General features: G+C 32.4%; 5 protein-coding genes across 5 annotated transcripts in view; 1 reads left to right on the top strand and 4 right to left on the bottom strand.

The window, feature by feature from the left end:
- Nucleotides 1-5958: 5958 nt before the first annotated feature.
- On the bottom strand, nt 5959-7137 carry LOC126898140 (zinc finger MYM-type protein 1-like). Its single transcript, XM_050672088.1, has one exon. The coding sequence runs from the start codon at nt 7135-7137 to the stop codon at nt 5959-5961; it is 1179 nt and encodes a 392-aa protein (XP_050528045.1).
- Nucleotides 7138-11276: 4139 nt separating this feature from the next.
- On the bottom strand, nt 11277-13868 carry LOC126898139 (zinc finger BED domain-containing protein 5-like). Its single transcript, XM_050672087.1, has 3 exons — nt 13863-13868; nt 11571-13118; nt 11277-11489 (listed from the first exon to the last, which is right to left on the bottom strand). The coding sequence occupies exons 1-3, from the start codon at nt 13866-13868 to the stop codon at nt 11277-11279; spliced, it is 1767 nt and encodes a 588-aa protein (XP_050528044.1).
- A 1650-nt stretch (nt 13869-15518) lies between these two features.
- Nucleotides 15519-16354, bottom strand: LOC126898137 (zinc finger BED domain-containing protein 5-like). The gene has a single exon (XM_050672086.1). It carries the CDS (start codon nt 16272-16274, stop codon nt 15519-15521), a length of 756 nt encoding a protein of 251 aa, XP_050528043.1. The 5' UTR covers nt 16275-16354.
- On the bottom strand, nt 16316-17142 carry LOC126898136 (zinc finger BED domain-containing protein 5-like). The gene is made up of 2 exons (XM_050672085.1): nt 16421-17142; nt 16316-16343 (listed from the first exon to the last, which is right to left on the bottom strand). The coding sequence occupies exons 1-2, from the start codon at nt 17140-17142 to the stop codon at nt 16316-16318; spliced, it is 750 nt and encodes a 249-aa protein (XP_050528042.1).
- A 2902-nt stretch (nt 17143-20044) lies between these two features.
- LOC126898135 (uncharacterized) overlaps nt 20045-22565 on the top strand; it is a 3496-nt gene continuing 975 nt past the window's right edge. The window contains exons 1-3 of the mRNA XM_050672084.1: nt 20045-20132; nt 20207-20996; nt 21088-22554. Coding sequence (XP_050528041.1) covers nt 20131-20132; nt 20207-20996; nt 21088-22554 — 2259 coding nt within the window. The 5' untranslated portion in view covers nt 20045-20130. The remainder of the gene's footprint in view (nt 20133-20206; nt 20997-21087; nt 22555-22565) is intronic.

Genomic DNA, 22565 nt, shown 5'->3' with positions numbered 1-22565 from the left:
TGGGTGAGCCAAATGTGTAGTAGCGGCAAGTGCTTCTTTGCAGCGACTGAAAGCTGTCCGAGTCTCATCTGTCCACTGCAACGGACCGTCCCGTTTCTTCACTTGAGACATCAAGTCATACTTGGCGGCTTGCATGGCTGCTGCGTTTTTGATGAAGCGGTGATAAAAGTTTACTGTACCGAGAAATCGCTGTAATCCCTTTTTAGTCTGCGGTAGAGACCACTCTTGAACAGCAGCTACATGTTCCGGGTTTGGACTGCACCCATCCTTATCGACAACATGTCCCAAAAACGACAACGTAGGCACCGCAAAAATGCACTTTGCTGGATTCAATGACAAACCAAAATCTTTGAGGCGCTGAAGCACTACACGTACATGGTGAATGTGCTCGGCTTGGTCTTTCGATGCAATCAGGATGTCGTCAATATATGCAAAAGCAAAACTCATTCCTCGAAGCATATCGTTGAAAACGCGTTGGAATGTTTGTGCTGCATTTTTGAGTCCAAAAGTCATTACAGGAAACTCAAACAAACCAAATGGTGTGGTTACCGCTGTCTTAGGAATATCCTGTGCTGCTACCGGTACCTGGTGGTACGCTCTAACAAGATCTATCTTGGAGAAAATTGTCTTTCCCTCCAAGTGAGCCGTAAAGTCGTGTATGTGTGGTAACGGGTAGCGATCCTCGCGTGTTACAGCGTTGAGGCGTCTGTAGTCCCCGCACGGGCGAAAAGATCCATCTTTTTTGGCCACCAAAAGTAGAGGGCTGGCCCAGGCACTGGACGACGGTCGACAGATACCATTCTTCAACATATAGTTGAATTCTTTTTGTGCAGCCTGTGCACGGTCTGGTGGAAGACGACGAGGACGTGCAAAAAGCGGAGGGCCTGTAGTGACCAGCTCGTGTACCACATTATGTTTAAATGTAGTGGGCACAGGTGACTCACGTGTGACCTCAGGATATTCTTGCAGAAGTTCGGTGAACTTTGTTGAAGAAGATGTAACGCTGAACAATGTCGTTTTGAAGTTCTTCACGGAAACTGTTTTGACAGAGGCGTTACTGTGCGGGTCTACGAGTCGGTTGCGTCGCANGTGCGGGTCTACGAGTCGGTTGTGTCGCACGTCGACGAGCAGTCCATAATAATGTAAGAAATCTGCGCCGATAATTGGGCGAGCAACGTCCGCCATCTCGAACGTCCAATGGAAAGAACGTGAGAACCCGAGATCTAAGTGGAGAGTCCTTGGTCCATATGTTTGAATAATGGTACCATTAGCAGCAGTGAGCGTAATGTTAGACGCCACTTGTGCACACTTCATCGGAGGTAAAACTGAAATTTCGGCGCCAGAGTCTATCAGGAAACGTTTTCCTGAGCGGGCGTCCCGGACATACACACGACAAGACGAGGGGGCAACGGAATTTTCCGCCGCCTTCGCTAGTTTTCCGACGAGTACGCACAAGGCGGTCGACACTTTCTTGCTTCGTTACCAAAACGGTTATGATAAATGCACCACTTATGATTGTACGCGCTAGATCGCGACCGGGAACGTGAACGGAACGATGAACGTTGTCGACGATACTGATCCGGAGGACGATTGTTCGTTTGTATGGTAGCAAGAGTCGCAACTTGAGCGGTGAGTGCCAGAATTGAATTTTCTATTGCCCGAAGTCTATCAGGCTCGGGAGCAGACGATGTGGATAGCGCATAAACATCCCGATTGGCGCTGCTGACATCCATGACGCGGTCGGCACGTTCAGCGAGTTCGTCGAGACTGCCGTCCAAACCGGCGACTACAGTGAGAACTGCTGACGGGAGTTTTTGGAGCCAGAACTCTTTCAATGCGGCGTCTCCGATTCCTTCTGGTAACAATCATATCGCATATCGCGTAAGAGCTGCGACGGTCGGCGATCGCCCAACCCGCCGGGCTGTACAATGTAGCGAAACCGGGACGCTTGCGGTACCGCGTACGCAGCGATAAGGCGTTCCTTGACTAGTGCGTATTGCACTCAGGGCCTAGGAGATCGGAAATGTTGCGAATACCGTCTTCGTCTAGAGCAGCTAACACGTGGTTGACACGGGACAAATCGGATCTGATTCGCTGGTTATTGAAAATCGCCTCAGCGTGTATAAACCACTGAGTGGGTGAGTGCCGCCAGAAACCAGGAAGACGCGTAGTATTAATCGCGGCTACGGCAGTGTCGAAATCCGTCGGTGCCCTCGGTGGATGGGCCACTAGCGGCGGCGCGACCGGTTGATTTGACGGCGGAAACGTGTCATTGTCCACTGACAGTAAATCTCGCATATCGAATAATAAACGCACGAAATAATAAAATATAAAAACGAAAACTAGGAACAGGAATAAAACACAAAAAGTCTTCTCGAATAATATAATCATCGTCAATTTTATCAACAAATCGAGCGCATATTGAAAACTGTTCAATGCCACTCACATCTGTACTTTCGTCAGCAATGACAGAAAAATATCCAGATTTGTTTACACGTTGCACAATATTTGTCGTTATTTGTTTCCCTGCTGCATCAATTATTTCATTTTGAATGCGATAACTTAAATACATTGAATTTGCACCCGCAGTATTCAAATGATTGGCCAAAACCTAATCACCGCTGTTTAGAGAATAGCGAATTAACGCTCTGAAATTTCCGTCGTTTTCTTGTGGCATTTTTAATGATAAAGGTCCTTGATCTCGATGACCCCTTATTGCTAATCCCTGCCTACCACACAGCAAAACTGCTCGGATGATCGGAATTAACTTTTTCCTGTTTTCGAGTTGCTGTATTTTCCGTCCTTTGTCAATTTCGCTGATCACATCACATTTCCGGTTCTCGTAAATCATTTTAAAATTTTGTCCATCCTCCATGGCATCAAGGTGATATTTTTTTGTTTGGTGTTCTTTGAATTTTTCGAGCGCTTTCTTCCATTCTCGAAACGCTGTCTACACTAACATATTTGAGCTCTGATGACCCCCTTTTCCAACAAAATTTGATCCAAATGAGACACAACAACGGCAGTAAGCTCCGTCTTCTGCAGCAGAATACACCAACCATGCAAATGAGCGCAACCAAGAATGCTGAAATTTTAAATTTCGTTTGCCAGAAGTCGGAAACTTGAAGTTGATATCAGGTACCCAATAATGTTCAATTACTTCATATTTTTCAAAGTCGTTCAACTGCTTATGAGAAAAATTTGCGATATCATTTGGAAAAATCTATAAAATAATTATAAGTAAATTATATTTACTAGTTTATTTCATGTTAAAGGACCATGAAAGAAATAAAAAACTGTAGCACAGGGGGTCGGTGTAAAGTCTTGTCTGGGTATAGAAGTGATGGGACATAATTATAGCTGACAGTGATTAAAAACCATTATCATAAAGAACGCTTCGATACAAATCAGGAGAAAGTGTTAAATTTTTTAGCTTAAATTAGATTATTGCAAAAAGTAACATAAACTCGTATTTCTACAAGAATATCCTGATTAAAAGTATGATTTTTTAAGTATAAAAATAATGACAACTTATTTAGTCAGCAGCAGTGCTCTAAATGGGAAAAAAAAGTAGGGGAGCTCAGTCCCCCTGCGCACCCCCCCAATTCGAGCACTGGTCAGAAGTTAAAACAAAAATTTATATCAGAAAAAAATTAAAATATTTTGTAGGGGAAAGAGAGTCCCCACCTCAAACACCCCATATTTATAATTTATTTATGTATAAAATTTGTTCTTATTTATAAATAATTAACAAACAAGAGTCAGTAGATATTTTAAAATAATNACAAGAGTCAGTAGTTATTTTAAAATAATGTAAAAAGTTCAAACATTCGTAGAGGGTGCTCCCCTTAACAACCTGAATTTTAAACTGATTATTGATTTGTTTATAATTAAAAAAGTAATTCTGTAACAATGAAGTTTTACATTTAAAATACTTAAGAAAATTCGTTATTTTTGAAAAAAACTAGTTCTTTATTTTTCAACTTTAAAATTCATTAAGCTTAAAACATAAGTCCAAGTCCCTCAGTTTTTTTACAAAAGAAAGTATATTACATAAACTTTAATTTAAGCTATTTATTAAAGTGTCAGGTTTTCCGGAACATTTTCTAAAGTTGAGTTGAATAAAAATTATTTTCAAAAATAAGTTGAACTTTCAAAACAATTTTCTGGAGACTTCAATTTTTATAAACAATATACCAAATAAAAAATAAATACTTAAGGTATTTATAAAAAATATATATATTATTTTTATTTGTTTATTTTTGGGGAAGTTATGGCTATTTTAATAAAAAAATTATGAAAATGTCGAAATATACATACAGTGTCCCAGTGTGATATGACAAGTCGAATAACTTTTGATATTTTCAATATTTTTCCATACTTATTTTTTGAAATAATTTTTAAGGTTTTAGACTATTTTCAAAATATACATTTTATTATTTTTCTCCATTGAGAAAAAAAAAAAAAATTTTAATTTTTTTCTTATTGGAAAAAATTAAAAAAATATTTGTTATAAACATAGTCCAAAAGTTCAATAATCTTTCAAAAAAATAATTTTTGAAAAATATTTTAAACATAAAAAGTTATTCCATTTGTCAGTTGAGTCTGGGACACCCTGTATATATTTATAGATATTTTTTCAATGATGTTCGACAAAAACTAGTTAAGTCTAAAATTTGGATTGGTGTGTTGATAAGTGGCCTAAGTCTTATAACTGGTTTTTCTCAAACAAAAAAATTATTTTGTGAAATGTGTATAACAACTGGTAAAATCGATGTACGACTAAACAGTTTTACCGTATGATTTTTCTGTACCTAGATATGACATAAACCCAATTTTTGCAAATTTTAGATTTAGCTAGTTTTTCCCGAGCACCATCGTTTTACTCTGATTTTTCGCCTGAACACTAATGGGGATTAAAAAGAGCTACTTTTATCCGAAAAGTTGATTTTTTCAAATTTAATTTTGAAAGGGTTCTACAATTACTCCAAGTTATAAATATATCTTAAATGAAAGCTTATGATATTTATTATAAATTTAAAAAAAATGAATTTCACCGACACTTTATCTTTCATATGTATATATGTATATAACTACCAAAGTTTGCAATTAGGATATAGTTATAAAAAAAAGAATTGTTGACTAAATTTAATTGTATCTACAGATAAAAAGACTGTGCACCGACTCTCCTGTGCTACTCTATGTTAATATTAATTTTATTCATTATTAGTAATATAGAATATTAGAAAAAATATTGTATATATTATATTGTGTGGGTGTAGTATTATATAGAATTTAATACTAAAATAAATTTATTTACAAAACGATGTAATCGTTCTAAAAATGTATTAAATAAATAAATATGTAAATTCTTAACAACTCACATTACGACTTTCAACAGGTTGTGAAATATCAGTTCTTTGCCTCTTTGTTGGTGGACTTTCTTCAGTCGATTTGTCTAATTTCTTGTCAATATTATTGGTAATGGGTTTAAAAAACTTTAATATCGAACTCATTTTACTCAAAATTATTCAGTCAAAACTTCAGTAAAGAGCGTACAAACGTACATCCATAAATGTTGTGCATTTGTTGGCAATGTGGTTTATTTTGAACAATTTACTCCAACATATTTTAAATTTTAGATAACACGGGTCGTTGCGAATAATTCCCCGAAATATGTCTGAGGCCACAAATTAATAACCCTAGCCGTCTACATTATTATCGAAATGGTGGCGACCGGTGTCGATCAGTTATTTATAACATATTCACAGCATTATTATACTAAGTAATGATATTTTTTGTATGCACTTATAGTGACGTATACGAGTATATGTTAATTTACAAATCATGAGAAACTTTTAGACAACTAATAATGAATTTTATTATTGTTTTTTTTTAGTAATATACTTGTAAGTCAAGTTATTTTATTTTTTGTTCTTGATATTTCGGGGGGGGGTTTCAACCCCCAAAACACCCCCCTGCGTTCGCGCCTGCTGCAGCTCCATCGTAGCCTTGTCCGCGTAAATAATTTATGTTGATACCACATGCATTTAATGTTGTTAAAAGTACATCTGCTAAATTTTGACCCGAAGTTGATTCTACTGGTACAAATTTTAAAAATTGTTCAACTATTTTAAAATTGTTTTCATCGATACACTCAATATATCTTACACACAATGAGAATTGTTCGATTGAGGAAATATCAGACGTTTCGTCAGCGAGTACGGCAAAACATTTAGCACTATTAACTTTAGTTACAAGTTTAGATAAAATAATTTCATCACAAGCATCAATTATTTGGTTCTGAATATTCCAACTAATATACGTTGAATTTTTTCCGCAAGTCATTAAATGTTGTTTTAAATTTTTGTCCCCAGAATCAATTCGTGCCCTAAGCAACGCTCGAAAATTACCTTCGTTGCACTCAGGTTCTTGTTCTACGTTAAACGTTCCGTAATCTCGATGTGCCCCAAGTGGCAGACATTGTCTTCCACACAAAATAATCGTTTTTATTATAGATTTCAGTTTTTCTTGATTTTCTAAAGCCTGATGGTGATGAGCTTTATCGATTTGTTTATCAATCGATAAAATTTTTCCTGACATGACATCCATAAAATTATCTGCTTTTAAATTAGCTTCCTTGTGATAATTTAAAGTACCGTGTTTTTCAAATTTTTCTAAGCCCTTTTTCCAATTATTGAATCCCTTTTTAACAAATGTATGAAGTGATTGATTGGAACTGTAACCCGCCATAGAAGGTGAAAATAATACGCAAACTTTACAAAAAGCACTATCTTCAATTTTTGAATATGTTAGCCATTTGTATTTAGTTAACCAAAGTATATTGAATTTTCTACTTTGGTTACCAATTTGTTGAATTGGAAAATTAAAATTATTATTCGGGACCCAAACATTTTGCAAAACTTGAATTTTTTCTTGGTCGTTGAGTTTTTTATCGACAAATAATGATATATCATAAGAAGAAAAATTTTTATAATTACCAGTAGTATTAGATGTTTGTGACGGCGAAGCAAATATTTCTTGAGGATTGGGCAAATCATTATTTTTTGGAATTTTCGGTTTAATACTGATAAAGTTAAGTAAAGTACCAGCGGGTTTGCTTCGTTTTTGACTCATTTTGCAGATTTTTACTCAAAGTAGTAAATACGTATTCAGTACAACGTTCACAACGACAAAATCAAACGGACTGAATTAAACAAACGAAATTTCACGCGTCAAATAGTCTACAATTATGATAAATATTGTTATTGTAGTTAATGATCAAATCGACGGCTGTCTATCTAACGTAATCGCTGCTGACTAGTTCTTAGAAATTAGAATACGCTAATACCAATAAATCTAAAAATAATTTTCAACAAAATAAGCGCTCGGCGATTGCCACAAACCTTATTACGCATTATTGAACTATTAATATGTATCTAACATAATAATAAAATTTGGAAAAAAAATCATTTTAATACTGTATTTGTGACAATGTGCTATAATAATTTATAATTTAATGCAAAAAATATTTTTGGGGGGGGCTTTAGACCCAAAGCCCCCTCTTGGGTGCGCCACTGCATAGTTATATAATAAAATGATCATCATTGAATATACATAATAATTTTTTGGTTATATACAGTGTTTCCACTTACAGTAGACAGAATATATCAGGTACACTCGGCTATTACCTTCTATATTTATTCAGGTATAAAATGAATACACATTTTTAAACAAAACTTGTTTATTTCTTGTTAACTTTTGTAATATAATTTATTTTTAACAATTCATTATGAACTATACATTATTATACAATTTTTTTTTTATTTCATTATTCACTTAGTATGGTACGAACAAAACATATTACACAGAGTCCAACATTACAATTTTTACATTGTGTGCGTCTCACAGTGGACAGAAACGCCGATTTAGGCGGCCAAAAGTATTATTTTTTAAAAATCACTTAAAATTTTTTTTTTAGCAAAACACATTAATATCATACTTAAGGGTTTTAATACAAATTTTCAAGTGCATAAGTTGACTTAGTGAAGGTGTATAGCTATTTTAATGTTAAACTTCTAAAATTTATCCGTATTTTTAGTAATTTTAAGTTTATTTTTGTACATTTTTTTTATGCCTTAAAACAGTGTTTTTCAACCTGTGGGTCACGAAGCTTCTGTTGGGGGGTCGCCAGAAGTCGAGAGAACTTCAGTAAAAAAACAATTAAAATTAAAAATATTGATTTATTAAGTAAGAGAATTTTAACAAAAGGATATACTCATAATCATTGTATGTTAATACAAAAAAATCAACAAAAAATTAAATCCTACGACTCATGTTAATGCGAAGGTTGTACTTATTTCTGATTAATCAATTTCTCCCATCGTGGATCTGTATTTGCAACAAATAGAATTAAATCGTTCTCCAAATTCAAGCGATTTCTTTGCTTACTTTTTATTTTGGCCATTGAAGAAAATGTCAACTCGCATAAGTACGAGGTGGCAAACGGAATCAAACACCTCAAAGCCTCAGTTGCCAATTCCGGGTATTCTGTTTTTCTCCTTAACCAAAAGGTATCCATATTAACAGATTTGAATTCTAAGTCTAACATCCCATCGGTAGATAATTCTAGCAGATTTTCTTTGAGCTTTGTTGGCAAATTATCCTCATTTATAGCTGCATTTAAGAAAGGATTTAAGATCCACCTCTGCCCATTATTGCTTTGCCTTTAATAGAATTGACAATCTTTATAATAATATTTAGAACTTGGCTATATTCCTGTGGGAAGGTTTTGGCCGCAAGAGCTTGGCGATGGAGAAAGCAATGCACCCAACGAGCGTTTGGTATCTGTTCTTTCAGCCTAGCAATAAATCCACTCTTCGCACCAGTCATCGCTTTTGCTCCGTCGCTGCAAATAGCAATGCATTTATTTGTCCAATCGATATTCATATCTTGCGTAGCTTCAAGGAACATGTTATACAAGCACTGACCTGTAGTATTTGTGGGAATCGCTTTACAGAATAATATTTCTTCCATTAATTTTTCACTGGATTCAAAACGCACAAAAGCTACAAACTGCGCACAAGTCCTTGCAGTATTGCCATCGTTCGTAGTTTCATGTCCTATAATTGGACAATAATGAATATATATTAGACAATATTAAATTGTATAGAATGAATTATTTTTTAAATGTTTTAACATTCTAATATTAAATTAGACTAAAGTATCACATACCTTGTAATACAATATCTACTAATAGTCCCATTTCAGACCTAAATTTATTTTGAATATGTTGTTTACGAACACTATACAAATCTTTGTTTACAGCCTTAACCTTTACAATTAGAAGAAAATAAACTTTCAGTGGATTGTATATTTTATGATTTTTTTATTTTTACCTGCCAAGTTTTAATTTCTAATCTATACGACAGATGAATAAAATACTCAAAAAAACGTATCCACTCATGCAACGTTGACAATTCATACTTATAATTTTCTGTTATGCATGGTCTATATTTAACTGCCTCAATATCATTCATTTCGGTTGGTTTACATTCACAAATAAAACATTTTGGCTAGGTATTCCAGTCAAAGAATTACATACCTATAAAACTTTTTTTTTTATCGAACCCAGTTAAGAGAAAAAAGTAATCAAATTATGTATATCAATAAAAAATATTGATCAATTTTTTTCTGTGACTGAATAATATAATCATTACTAATAAAAGTACACAATAAATTTTAAATATTTATAATAAAGTTTAATATTAACCTTTCCATCAACCATAGAAAAAATAAGCGTATATTTTACTTCAAAGTATTCGTCATTGAATAATACATATGTAGTATTTAATTTGCTTATTTGTTTTTCAATTTCTTCTACCTCCTCTTTTGTACTCTCAATTGTTTCTTTCATAAATTTGTATTTAATTGGTCTACATATCTAATAGAAGAAGGCATCGAATTTTTCCAAATTACGCCACTACTATCATTGCTATTATCACTACAGCATCTAAGTTCAAGTCGTACAAGAGAGAACATGAACGGTCCATCTTCTAGAAGTAGCCAAACAAAATACTAATATACTTTTTTAAAAATTTTTAATAGAGTACTTCAATTTGCTTCATTATATTTTTGATTTAAAAAATCAAAAATTACTGCCCTTGAGTTATTGTTTGTTATATTTTTTAAATTAATACAATTTTTTTTAATGACTTCAATCAGTTGTTAATTTGAAAAAAAATGGATGATGAACAATCAGAAACTAAAATAAATGTATAAATTTAATATTGTTAAAAATTATAATATCGAAATTAAAAAAAGGTTTAATCCTAAATCTTGTAACAATCATATTATTTATTATATAACATTATGATCAAAAAAAATGTATAACTTGTTAAACAGTTTTTCTAGTAAAAAATAAATCTATACACTTTTATAAATTGATTAAATAAGGGTATAAATTATTTAATAATCATTAAATCATTGTGATTCAACAGTGATAGAGTAATGTTGTGCGTGCTCGTTTTTTCCTCTCTAATCTATTTTTATATACTATTATATATACTTGAAGTTTAGTAAAAAATTGCATTATGGATTGTGTGTGTTTTATTTGCAATCTTAAATTTGCTGACTTTGATGTCCCAATAAAATGTGATGGTTGTAATTTTCAAGCTCATAGTAAATGTTCTGGACTTACAGCTGGTGAGCTAAAATGTTTTTCTTTAAAAAATCGCACCTTAAAATACTTTTGTTCGTCTTGTGTAAAAGGCTTACGCGATATTCCAGAATTAAAAGGTTAAATAATTCGATTGTTAACAGAAGTAAACCAACTTAAATTGTCAAATAGTGCAAACTCAGCCATTTCTGAAGATTTCATAATTAATGAATTAAATGATCGTAATCTGAGAGCTTCTAATTTAATTATGTATAATATTCCGGAATCAACAGCTGTTAATACTGCTGATAAAATCAGACATGATGAAGTACAAGTATCTAATATTATTAGCTGCATTGTTAGTGATTCCGCTATCAAGCCATTAAAGTTGATAAGATTTGGTAAACAAGTTCAAGCTAACTTTAAGCCTCGCCCAATTAAGATAGTGTTACCTACACCAGCGGTTCCCAATTAGTGTAAAGCCACGGACCCCTAGCTATAACTTAAATTGGTCCACGGACCCCTTTTTTGTAAATACTTACTTTTCAATTTTATTTTATTATGAAAATGAGAAATTTGAAAGTTATTTGTTATTTTCAAGTTATTTGAAATAACACCTTCAAACTTTATGAGACAAGTGAAATCTTTCTTTTTTGTTCATAATTTCGTCTAAGTCTGGCAGCATGCTTGATATTTTAACTCTTAAATCAGCGTCAATATTAAGTCTATTACGATATTTATTTTTCATGTAACAGTAGGTAGAAAAAGCTTGTTCACATCTATATGTTGTGCAAAAGGGGATCAAATGTCTTAAATCTTTCTCAGCCAGTTGCTTTTGATTATTTTGAACAATTAACCAAAAATCAATTAGTTTTTTATCGTTGAAAATATTTTTCATCGTACCATTAGTTACTAAATCAATTAATTCATCTTGTTCCTGTTCAGAGAGATTTTCTATTTTTTCAATATCACAGGAAAATGGATTTCTTATCCACGTATTATTTGGGTCAGGTTGATGAAAATATTTTCTTAATATTTTGGCCATGCTCAACAAGTGTTCAGATATTTCACCCTTTACCTCCTGTGATAAACATTCACACGAAGATTCCAAAAAAGATTGTAATGTCGGAAAGTTACTGAAAGAGTTCTTTTCAACACGTATTGCCCAAATTTCAAACTTTTTTATAGTTGCTTCGATTTTATCCTCAACGTGAAAAACGTCAATATAAATTCCTTGTAAACTCAAATTTAGTGTATTCAAATATTCAAACACATCAGCCAAGTAAGCTATCCGAGACAGCCAAGAAAAATCAGTTAACAAGCCTACAAACCTGGTTTCGAATACTCGAACTTCGTCTCTTAGTTCAAAAAAACGCTGAAGTATTTTTCCACGTGAGAGCCATCGAATTTCAGTGTGCAAAATAAGCTGTACGTGGTCACTTTCCATGTCTTTGCAAAGGACTTCAAAAAGCCTGGATTGTAGAGGTCGTGATTTAATAAAGTTTATAATTTTCACTACTTCTTCTAAAGTTGTTTTCATGTGTTCTGATAGACGTTTAGCAACCAACGCTTCCCTATGAATACAACAGTGAGTCCACTTTACTTGAGGTGCAACTTCTTTCACACGACCCAACAATCCAGTTTTGTAACCTGACATTGCTGCTGCACCATCAGTGGTTATTCCAACGCATTTTTCCCACCTAATGCCATGCTCTGTAAAAAACTTATTAATAGCTTCAAATATATCTTTTGCCGAAGTATGTAGGAGCTCGCATGAAAACAAAAAATCTTCAAATAAATGTTTTTCCCATATAAAACGGACAAAAACCAACATAGATGACTTACTTGCTATGTCAGTACTTTCATCTAGTTGCAATGCAAACTTGTCACTTGTAGACAGCCTTGTAAATAGTGTTTCTTCAATATTTGCAGACATATCAGTAATTCTTCTTTGAATTGAATTATTAGATAGGGGGACAGAACTAATCAACTTTGCTGCAGATTCACCTAACATTGTTTTGCAGAAGACAATTGCAGCAGGAAGAATCAGTTCTTCGGCTATGGTATGAGCCTTACCAGATTTTGCAACAAGTTGAGCGACTTCGTATGAAGCTAAAGTGGCTTTTTTATTACCACTTAAACTTGTCGAAGATTTCATCACTTTTTGTGATTTTTTAAATTCTCCTAACTTGGCTACAAAAAAATCCAAAGACTTACTAGTAAATTCGCCATGTTTTGTCTCAAAATGGCGTCGTAATTTGGAAGGTTTCATACTTTCATTGGACAAGATCTCCAAGCAAATAACACACTGTGGTTTTGGTTCATCTTCAGTCCCAGCAAATGTAAATCCTAATTGTAAATATTCAGTGTTATACTTTCTCACTTTAGTTCCTACGGTACTCTTCGAGTTTACATTACGGCGATTTGAGTCAGAGCTAGATGTACTATGTTGATCAGTACACTAAAATAAATTTATTATTGAAATATTATTAATAAAAATACAGATTATTTGTATCTATTTGTTTACAAACGGTAATTTTATGTCAAACTACCCTAGTGACTATAGTTCAAAAGGCTGATATATATCACCCTCCTTTTGATTCAATTATAAAATTTGATGTACCAAATGTTATTTATCAGTCCAATAATCTACCAATGTATAACTTTAATAAATGTAATTATAATGATATTTCAAACTTTCTCTCTAATATAAACTTCGATCTTAACTTAGAATACGTTTCACTAGAGGACTCAATAATTAAGTTTTATGAAATAATTAATCACTCTTACTCTATCTTTGTGTCTAAAATTATAATTAATGAAAATTATTCTCCAATATGGGCTAATAAAAACCTGAAAAATTTAATTATTAGTAAAAAATATGCTCACAGAAATATAAGATTAGTGGTTTTTATTCAGATTATTTAGTTTTTTCAGCTCTTCGAAAACAATGTAAGCATCTAATATCTCTAACTCATTCAAAATTTATGTCTAATATTGAAGATAATATTCAAGTAAATATAAAGTTTTTTTTGAAATATATTAACTCTTTAAAAATGAATAAAAAATTCAAATATTCCTGATTTTGTATCTTATAATCAAATTCTATCTTCAAACAATGAAGAAAAAGTTCAGTTTTTTGCCAATCATTTTTCTAGTGTATTTGTTAAACCTGTTAATTCATCAAATGTTACAATTTCCTCACATGCATCAAAAAATATTCTTAATTTACACAAATGGTCTATTAGCGAAAATGAGATTTATGAATACTTAACTACATTAGATATTCACTCTGGATCTGGTCCTGATGGAGTACCGCCTGTTTTTTTGAAGAACTGTAAAGATGTTCTTGTTAAACCATTGTATTATATTTTTAATAAATCTTTAAAAATGGGTTTGTTTCCGGAAATTTGGAAAAAGTCATACGTAACTCCAATACATAAGTCAGGTGATAAATCAAATGTTTGTAACTATAGACCTATATTTAAATTAGCTATTCCTAAAATGTTTGAAGCCATTATCACTAAAGAGTTATCAGTTTTAATGTCACAACAACTAGTTAGCAATCAACATGGTTTTAGACAAAAAAAATCAACGCTTACTAATCTTCTTTTATATCAATCAAAAATTATTTCTGCTTTTAATGAGGGGCAGCAAATTGATGCAATATACACAGATTTTCAAAAAGCATTTGACAAAGTAAACCATAAACTCTTATCATTAAAATTAGAATATTTTGGATTAAATGGCTCGTTTTTAAATTGGATTAAAGTCGTAAAATTGCTCTCAGTTGTTTCAAATGATATTAAAGTACACTCTGGGGTGCCACAAGGTTCTCATTTAGGTCCTTTATTATTTATTTTATATATTAATGACTTGCCTAGTATTTTTGATACCCCTATAAATATTTTATTGTTTGCTGATGATGCCAAAATATTTACAGTTATCAACTCAATGAGTGATTGTATTAAATTACAGTTAAACATTGAAAAACTATATGATTGGAATGTTACAAATGAATTACTTCTGAACTTAAGCAAATGTAGAGTTATATCATTTTCCCCTAAAAAACATCCCATTTTCTTTAACTATAGTTTGATTAATTCCAGTTTAACTAGAGTTGATTTCATAAGTGATTTGGGAATAATTTTTGAGGATAATCTTTCCTTTACTAGACATATAAATTTGTCAGTCAGTAATGCTTTTAAGAGTTTGGGTTTTCTTAATAGAAATACTAAACATTTTAAAAACATAAATACTTTAAAATTGTTAAATTTTTCTCTTGTCAGATCAAAGTTTGAGTTTCGTTCTTTAGTTTGGTCCCCTAATTATGCTGTTTGCATTAATTTATTAGAAAACGTCCAATACAAGTATACGAAATCTATCTGTTTTAAATTGAATATTAGTCTTTCTAGGGATTCATATTATTTACATTCTACTCAGTTAGGTATTTCATCTTGTGAACTTAGAAGAAGAGTTAGTGATCTTATGTTTTTATATGACTTACTAAATGGTTATGTAGATTGCCCAGAGTTACTTTCAATGGTTGGCTTTAGAACTAGTCAAATAAACCTTAGAGTTATTAAACTGTTTCATGTTCCTTTCTGTACCACTAATTATAGCTCAGCATCATATTTTCCTCGAGTCCTATTGTTAGCTAATAAAATTCTAAACATTGTTGATTTTTTCTATATGTCTCGTGATGTCTTCAAATTGAATATTTATAATGCATTATCTAATTGTGTATTGTAATTTATTTATATCTAATTGTTTATTATTAATCTGATAGTATTTAGTTAAAATTGTATTTTTTCATTTAATTTATGTTAAACTAAGAAATTATTGTATTTATTCTATCGCATTATGTTAAAGGGNGATTAACTACCCATTCACGGTCTTTTAAAAACACCTTTCGATCTGTAGGAAAATATTTATTAAATGAATTTTTCAGTTGTTTGAGATGTTCAGAAATCTCGTTAATAATGCTAATGGGAGTTTGCAATTCGTTTTCTTCCAAAAAGGCCTGCATTATTGGAAAACACTCCAGCTCTCTTTTAAATATGCACTCTGACCAATAATCAATTTTTCTTTTCAATGCACATACTCTGGAGCTCGCATCAAAAATTGTCAAAGTTCTTCCTTGTAAAGAAAGACTTAATTCGTTCATTTTGTTAAAAATGTCTGCCAAGTACGATAGCTGACAAAGCCAAGTCACGTCATTCATAGTTTCAGCTAATGTAACGTTGTGGTCCATTAGAAATGAAGAAACTTCAGCCCTTAATTCCATTAACCGTGTTAATACTTTACCGCGAGATAACCACCGGATTTCTGTATGGAAAAGTAACGTATTATGAATACTTCCCAAGTCGTCACACAAGATTTTAAAAAGTCTAGATTTCAGAGGACGTGACTTGATGAAGTTGACTATTTTTATGGCTTCATCCAATACGTTTTTTAGACAAAGAGGAATATTTTTCATTGCTAGAGCATGTCTATGAAGTATGCAATGACTACTAGTAGTTTCATTTGATTTCTCCTTTATTTTAGCTATTGCTCCAGTTGTTGCACCTGTCGTGGCCCTAGCACGTATCGATGTATGTACCATCAGTACATACATCGATACAGTTTGTCCATGGAATCTGATTTTCTGTTAAAAAATCATCCAATAAACCGAAAATTTGAACCCCTGTCGTATTAGGTAGAAGTGGTTTACAAAATAAAAGTTCTTCCTCAAAAGAGTTCATGTTTACGTAACGAACGAACACCAATAGCACAGCAAGACCAGCAATATCGGTTGATTCGTCCATTTGTAGTGCGAATTTTGTGTATTTAATACGAGAGACAAGTGTTTCTGTTACGTAGCTAGCCAAATCTTCAATTCGCCGTGCAACAGTATTATTTGACAAAGGAATTATGGATAAATGTTTGGCAGATTTGTCATCAAGCATACAAGTTACTATATCAATAACACATGGTTTTATGAGGGTCTCCGCAATGGTATGAGCTTCGCCTTTTTGAGCTATACGGTAACTCACCATGTAGGAAGCTATCAATGCATTTTCATTATCGGTTAGAACGTGCTTTTTTATTTTTTTTTTAACAGACAATAGTTCAGAGCGCTTTCGTTTGAAAAAATCGAGTGGTTTCCCATTATGATCTGTGTGGACCTTTTCATAATGACGACGTAATTTTCCGGGATACATAGAACTGTTAGGAAAAACTTTTAAACAAATTACGCACTGTGGCTGGCCATCGTTTGTTTCTATGAACCCCATCTCCAAATAACTTTCATCGTATTTACGTTTTTTGGACGTTCTTGGGACAGAGTCACCAGTATTTGGCGGTAGTGTACTACTCATACCTTGAGAAATAGAACTATTATCATTAACTCCGTCTTCGTTGGTTATGCTTTCTTCTATATTAGAACAAGATGACTCCGTAGCAGGCGTCTTATTAATAGACCCACTTTTCAACCAACGGTCCATGTTTAAAACAAAAACAAACGTATGTACAGAAAAAAATAGTTTACGAAAATACGTGTTAACGCGTAAAATGTCGATCACAGACTGAAAGTAAATGCTCAACTGGTTTGGTATAATAATAATTCCGAAAATATACGAGTGATACAATTAAATTTAATGATAGGAAATTCGAAGAAGTCGCGTGCGTGTATATTATACACGCGAATTCAGATAACATTATACACTGTATAATGTTATCTGAATTTATTTAATCGATTTATGTGATTTATCTGATATTTATTAAGGGCCTATGCCATTTATTTTAATCGATACCAATTAGAAACACTGTATTAAATATATCGAGTGTACTAAGTAATTTCATACGTAAAACAATTTTTTTATTGCATTAATGCATTATCTAATTGTGTATTGTAATTTGTTTATATCTAATTGTTTATTATTAATCTGATAGTATTTAGTTAAAATTGTATTTTTTCATTTAATTTATGTTAACTAAGAAATTATTGTATTTATTCTATCGCATTATGTTAAAGGGTTTTTTTTTACCCGTTTATAATCTAAATCTAAATTTTTGGCAATAAGATTGGCTTAAGATAAAGTCTTTGGAAAAAAAGATGCGGAACTATAATTGTTTTTATAAAATGAAACATAGAACAAATTAGATTTTCTTAAACTACGATTTGGTGTTATAAAACCAATCATAGATAACAGTTCAGGGGAATCATTAAATCCATTTAATAAATCATATAAGAACATAATATCTGCAATATTTCTCCTTAATTCACAAGACGTGAATCCCAGTTGGGATATTTGCAAGTAATTAGATATATTTAATTTATAACTCAATAACTTAAAGAATTTGAACTGAACATTCTTAATTGAATTCCTGTAAGTTGTATGTATCGAATACAAATGCTTGAGTTTTGTCCAATAAAGACCACTTTGCAAGGTTATCATATACTGCAGATGATATTTGTAGCCCTGTTCCAGATGGTATTTGAGGGACACCAAGTATCTGTTTTAAATCAGTTCTGGTTATAATTACTGGTAGACGATTTACTTTGTCTTGTCCAGTCAAATTGTGTAGTAATTTACTATCCCAGTGTACTACCACAAAATAACTTTCTATATTTATGTTGCCTGAATCTGGCCATCTCATTTCGCTGATACCGAGGATTGAAATGTTCATCCATTTCTTTTATGGCATTGTGTATTTTTCCTGCCTGGTACATTGTTCTTACATTCCATTATCAAATTCTTACTTTCTCCTGCTTCTTAATCTTACCACAAACATCAGTACTTCTATATGCAACCGTTCCTCCCGGAGATCCGAATGAGGAACTTACTCCGGATAATAATTTAATCGCACTCGTAGTCATGATGATATATACTAGAACTTATCCATTCTGGATCTTTAATGAGGTGGTTTGTCCGAAAATTCTTCCTCATTCCTATGCCGTTGACCGCGTTCTACAGTTCATCCGCCTTTAGAGCCGGTTTCCCAATTCCAGGATAAAAGAGTGCCCTTCTCATGACGGCTCCTCCACACTCAAACGTAATTGAGGATCCGCTGTATAAATTTGAAAATAATCGTTTTTAATTATTGTATTTCCATATAAAAATTGAAGATCGCTGCTTTGAGCTAGTGGATTTTGTTACAATTTGAATTCAATGTTTTGCATGCTACTGTTAAATTTTTCTAACAAAATCTTTACAGCCTAACGAATTTTTTCTCTCGTAGCAATTGGTTCAAACTCTAATTATTTATAACGAGGATCTAGAAAAGATGCAATTTGTTTTACAGAGACAGAATTCGTTACACTAGTCAAGTTTGAATCGTTCTTTAATTTCAAATATTATTGTAGATTTAAATTCAGTGGTATATTGATCATCAGTTTCATAATGCTTTAAATGGTGATTCAATCATTTTGATAGTAATGGTCTTACCATTGACGCAGGAGAATAGTTCTCGGAGCAAAATAAATTTGTAATAACATATAATGGTTTGAGGAGACTTACAAGATTTTCTATTCTTAACAACTGAAATTCAGTTATTTCTAATTTTGGCTCAATGAATAAAGATGTGATTGTTCTGTCTGCCAAAACATTTGAAACTGGATTCCTGCTTTTTGAAAGACGGTCTAACATTAAATCACTTTTAATCATTTTTAGGCCCCCCCTCAAAAAAAAAAAAAATTTAACTTATCATATATAATATCATATATAATTAACTTATTATATATATACGAGGTGTGTTCAAAAAGTAAGTTGACTTAATATTTTTATGAAAAACTATTTATTTATTCATCAATGTTTATGTTGTCCCCTTCAAAGTAATCCCCTTCAGATGTAATAAACTTGTGCTAACGCTTTTTCCAATCTTCGAAACACTTCTGATAAGCACTTTTTGGTATAGCCTTGAGCTCTTTCAGCGATGCAGTTTTTATCTCCCCAATTGTTGCAAATCTTCGTCCTTTCATAGGGTTTTTCAGTTTTGGGAACAGAAAAAAGTCGCATGGGGCTAAATCCGGTGAATATGGTGGCTGAGGCATGATTGTGGTGTTGTTTTTGGCCAAAAAATCTCTCACAAGCAACGATGAGTGAGCAGGTGCATTATCATGATGCAAAAGCCATGAATTGTTTTTCCATAATTCCGGACGTTTTCTTCGTATTGCTTCTCGCAAATGACGCATAACTTCAAGATAATACTCCTTATTGACCGTACGACCTTGTGGTAAGAACTCNCAAAATAATACTCCTTATTGACCGTACGACCTTGTGGTAAGAACTCTTGATGCACTCCGCCACGACAATCGAAGAAAACGGTGAGCAAAACCTTGACATTTGATCGAACTTGGCGTGCTTTTTTCGGTCTTGGCTCTCCTGNTGCGCTGTTTTACATTATAAATGATTAAATTTTAAAATTATAGTATTCAAAAAGGACCGAAATCTGGTATACTGAAGAAAAAAAAAGAAACCATTACTACACAAATGTAAATTATTATTAATGAGTCTATTTGATTTTATATTATTTTTGAAAAGTAAACATTTTTTTTTTCAATTGCAGGTCTATTGACAACCCAAATTACTCATTTAATTTCGATACTTACGAGCAAGGTCAAAATTGTTCAATGCCGAATATTATTTTAAATCAATTTTTCGACATTCCTGGCGATGGAAATTGTCTTTTCTATTCTTTAATTAAAGTAATGAACTTATCAATTTCCTCGCTAGAACTAAGAAAGCTACTCCTACAATCAGAATATTTGCACACATGCCAAAGTCCATCTAGTGCTCAGACAATATTAAGTAGTGCATCTGAGTATGGAGATTTGGACTGCATATTTATTTTTTCAAAAGAATACAATCAAAACATCTGCGTGCACTTTCATTTTTTTAACAGCGTCTCTAAAAAATCAGATGTCATATTTTGTCATTTTAAATCAAATTATTCATCAAATTTCATTCATCTGCATTTACAAAACAACCATTTCACACCATACATTGAAGTAGGCCAATTTATTTCGAACGATAGAGTTAATGATCATGAAATGGTTGATCTATCTATTGAAACAGATTTAAATAGTGTTAACAACGATGATGATAATGTAGATTGCGAAAACAATGACGATGGCAATAATAACGACGAAGAAAACATGCCAATTGACGAAGCTACAGTTACTTTACCAATTTACACACGCTATTATGAACATGCGAATGGTCACTTACAATTTCACCGTAAATTTAAAAACAATTCTTTCGGACATTCCTGTGCTGTTTGTAATAGGCTTTGGTGGAAAGGTGATCTAAAGAATACGACTGATGCTCATGCAGATATTCTACAGAATATATTGCCGGTAATTTTTTTTTTTTATAATTACAATTTCATTAATTTTTAATATTATTTTTCTTCAAATTTTTTAAAATTTACATTAATTTTTTTTTTAGAATTTTAATATTGGTTCCACTTTTAAAATCTGTTCAACGTGTAGAAGTGCTTTAGACAAGGGAAAAATCCCATTATTATCAACGTACAACGGTTTTTCATACCCAAAAATTCCACTTCATTTGCCTAAATTAAATATTATTGAACAGCGGCTAATTTCACCAAGAATACCATTTATGCAGATACGGAGATTGAGGCACATGAATGGACAGTATGGTATTTATGGACAAATAATTAATGTTCCTGTTAAAGTTGATACTATGGTAAAGCAGTTACCCAGAAATCTCGAAGATGATCATTGTTTTTATGTTCATTTAAAAAAAAAATTAATTCATAAAAGCAGCTACGTCCATGGGCTAGTTAGTAAAAAGAACATCAAAGAATGGTTATCTTATTTGGTAAAAACACCACTTTACATTCATGAAAATATTACCATCAGTGAAGCATTTCTGAATAATTATTCAGATACTGAAATTAATAATGATATTTCAATTGAAGAATACAGTGAACATGTTCCAATTGAAGATAATCTGACTGCTCAGCAACAAACTATGTTATGGAATGAAGATGAAATGTTACTAATGGCACCAGGCGAAAAAAGTGCCCCAAAAAGTCTTTTATTTGACCAGTATGCTGAAGAGCTTTCATACCCTACGATTTATGGTGGACAGTTCAGAAATTATAAAGAGGGATGCAATGTAACTTCTTTTATGCAAGCTACCAGCGAACTACGACGTGCAGATCGCCGTGCCACAGACCCTCAACATCTTTTGTATGTAGCAGCAAAAATTATGAGACAACGAGTTAGCAGCTCTGTAAACGTTGCTTTTAAACATGTTGGAAGCAATACTAAAATTACTAAAGCAGACATTCAATCTGAAGAATACATTAATTGTTGTATAGAAAGTAATCTCGCATTTCTTCGATGTATACCAAACTCTGCTTGGTATTGGACTGAACGGAAAAAAGAACTTTTTGCTATGATTAGGCAATTAGGAGCACCGACTGCTTTCATGACACTTAGTGCAAATGAAACAGGATGGACAGATTTACTAAAAATACTATATAAACTTAAAAATAATGGAGTGGATATTTGTGATGAATTTTTATCAAAAATGTCTTATGTACAAAAAGCTGAACTAGTTAATGAAGATGCAATTACTTGTGCTATTTATTTCAACAAGCTAGTAAATTGCCTAATGAGTATTTTACAAAGTAAAAGAGGCAATCCATTTGGTAAATATAGAGTGTGTCATTTTTTTAAACGTATTGAATTTCAACATCGAGGAAGTCCACATGCTCATATACTTTTATGGTTTGATAATGCGCCTGAAGATTTACTAAATAACACTCGAGATTTTATCGAAATGGTAGACTCATTAATTTCGGTATCTGAATCAGAGGCATCCGGAAATATTAAATTACAAACACACAAACACACTTTTACATGTTACAAAAACATGAATCCTGCAAAAAAAAA

Source organism: Daktulosphaira vitifoliae, unplaced genomic scaffold, assembly GCF_025091365.1.
Source record: "Daktulosphaira vitifoliae isolate Bord-2020 unplaced genomic scaffold, ASM2509136v1 Scaffold_2, whole genome shotgun sequence".
Classification (NCBI taxonomy): Eukaryota; Metazoa; Arthropoda; class Insecta; order Hemiptera; family Phylloxeridae; genus Daktulosphaira; species Daktulosphaira vitifoliae.
The sequence above is the reverse complement of the archived record's forward strand: the minus strand, read 5'-3'. Positions and strand labels throughout refer to the sequence as shown.

Coding starts and splice junctions, on each gene's coding strand:
- LOC126898140 (XM_050672088.1), bottom strand. CDS start 7,137: ATGAGTCAAAAACGAAGCAAACCCGCTGGTACTTTACTTAACTTTATC.
- LOC126898139 (XM_050672087.1), bottom strand. Junction 11,490..11,570: donor AAGATGAATTAATTGATTTA/GTAACTAATGGT, acceptor AATAATCAAAAG/CAACTGGCTGAGAAAGATTT.
- LOC126898136 (XM_050672085.1), bottom strand. CDS start 17,142: ATGGACCGTTGGTTGAAAAGTGGGTCTATTAATAAGACGCCTGCTACG. Junction 16,344..16,420: donor GGTCTTGCTGTGCTATTGGT/GTTCGTTCGTTA, acceptor CTAATACGACAG/GGGTTCAAATTTTCGGTTTA.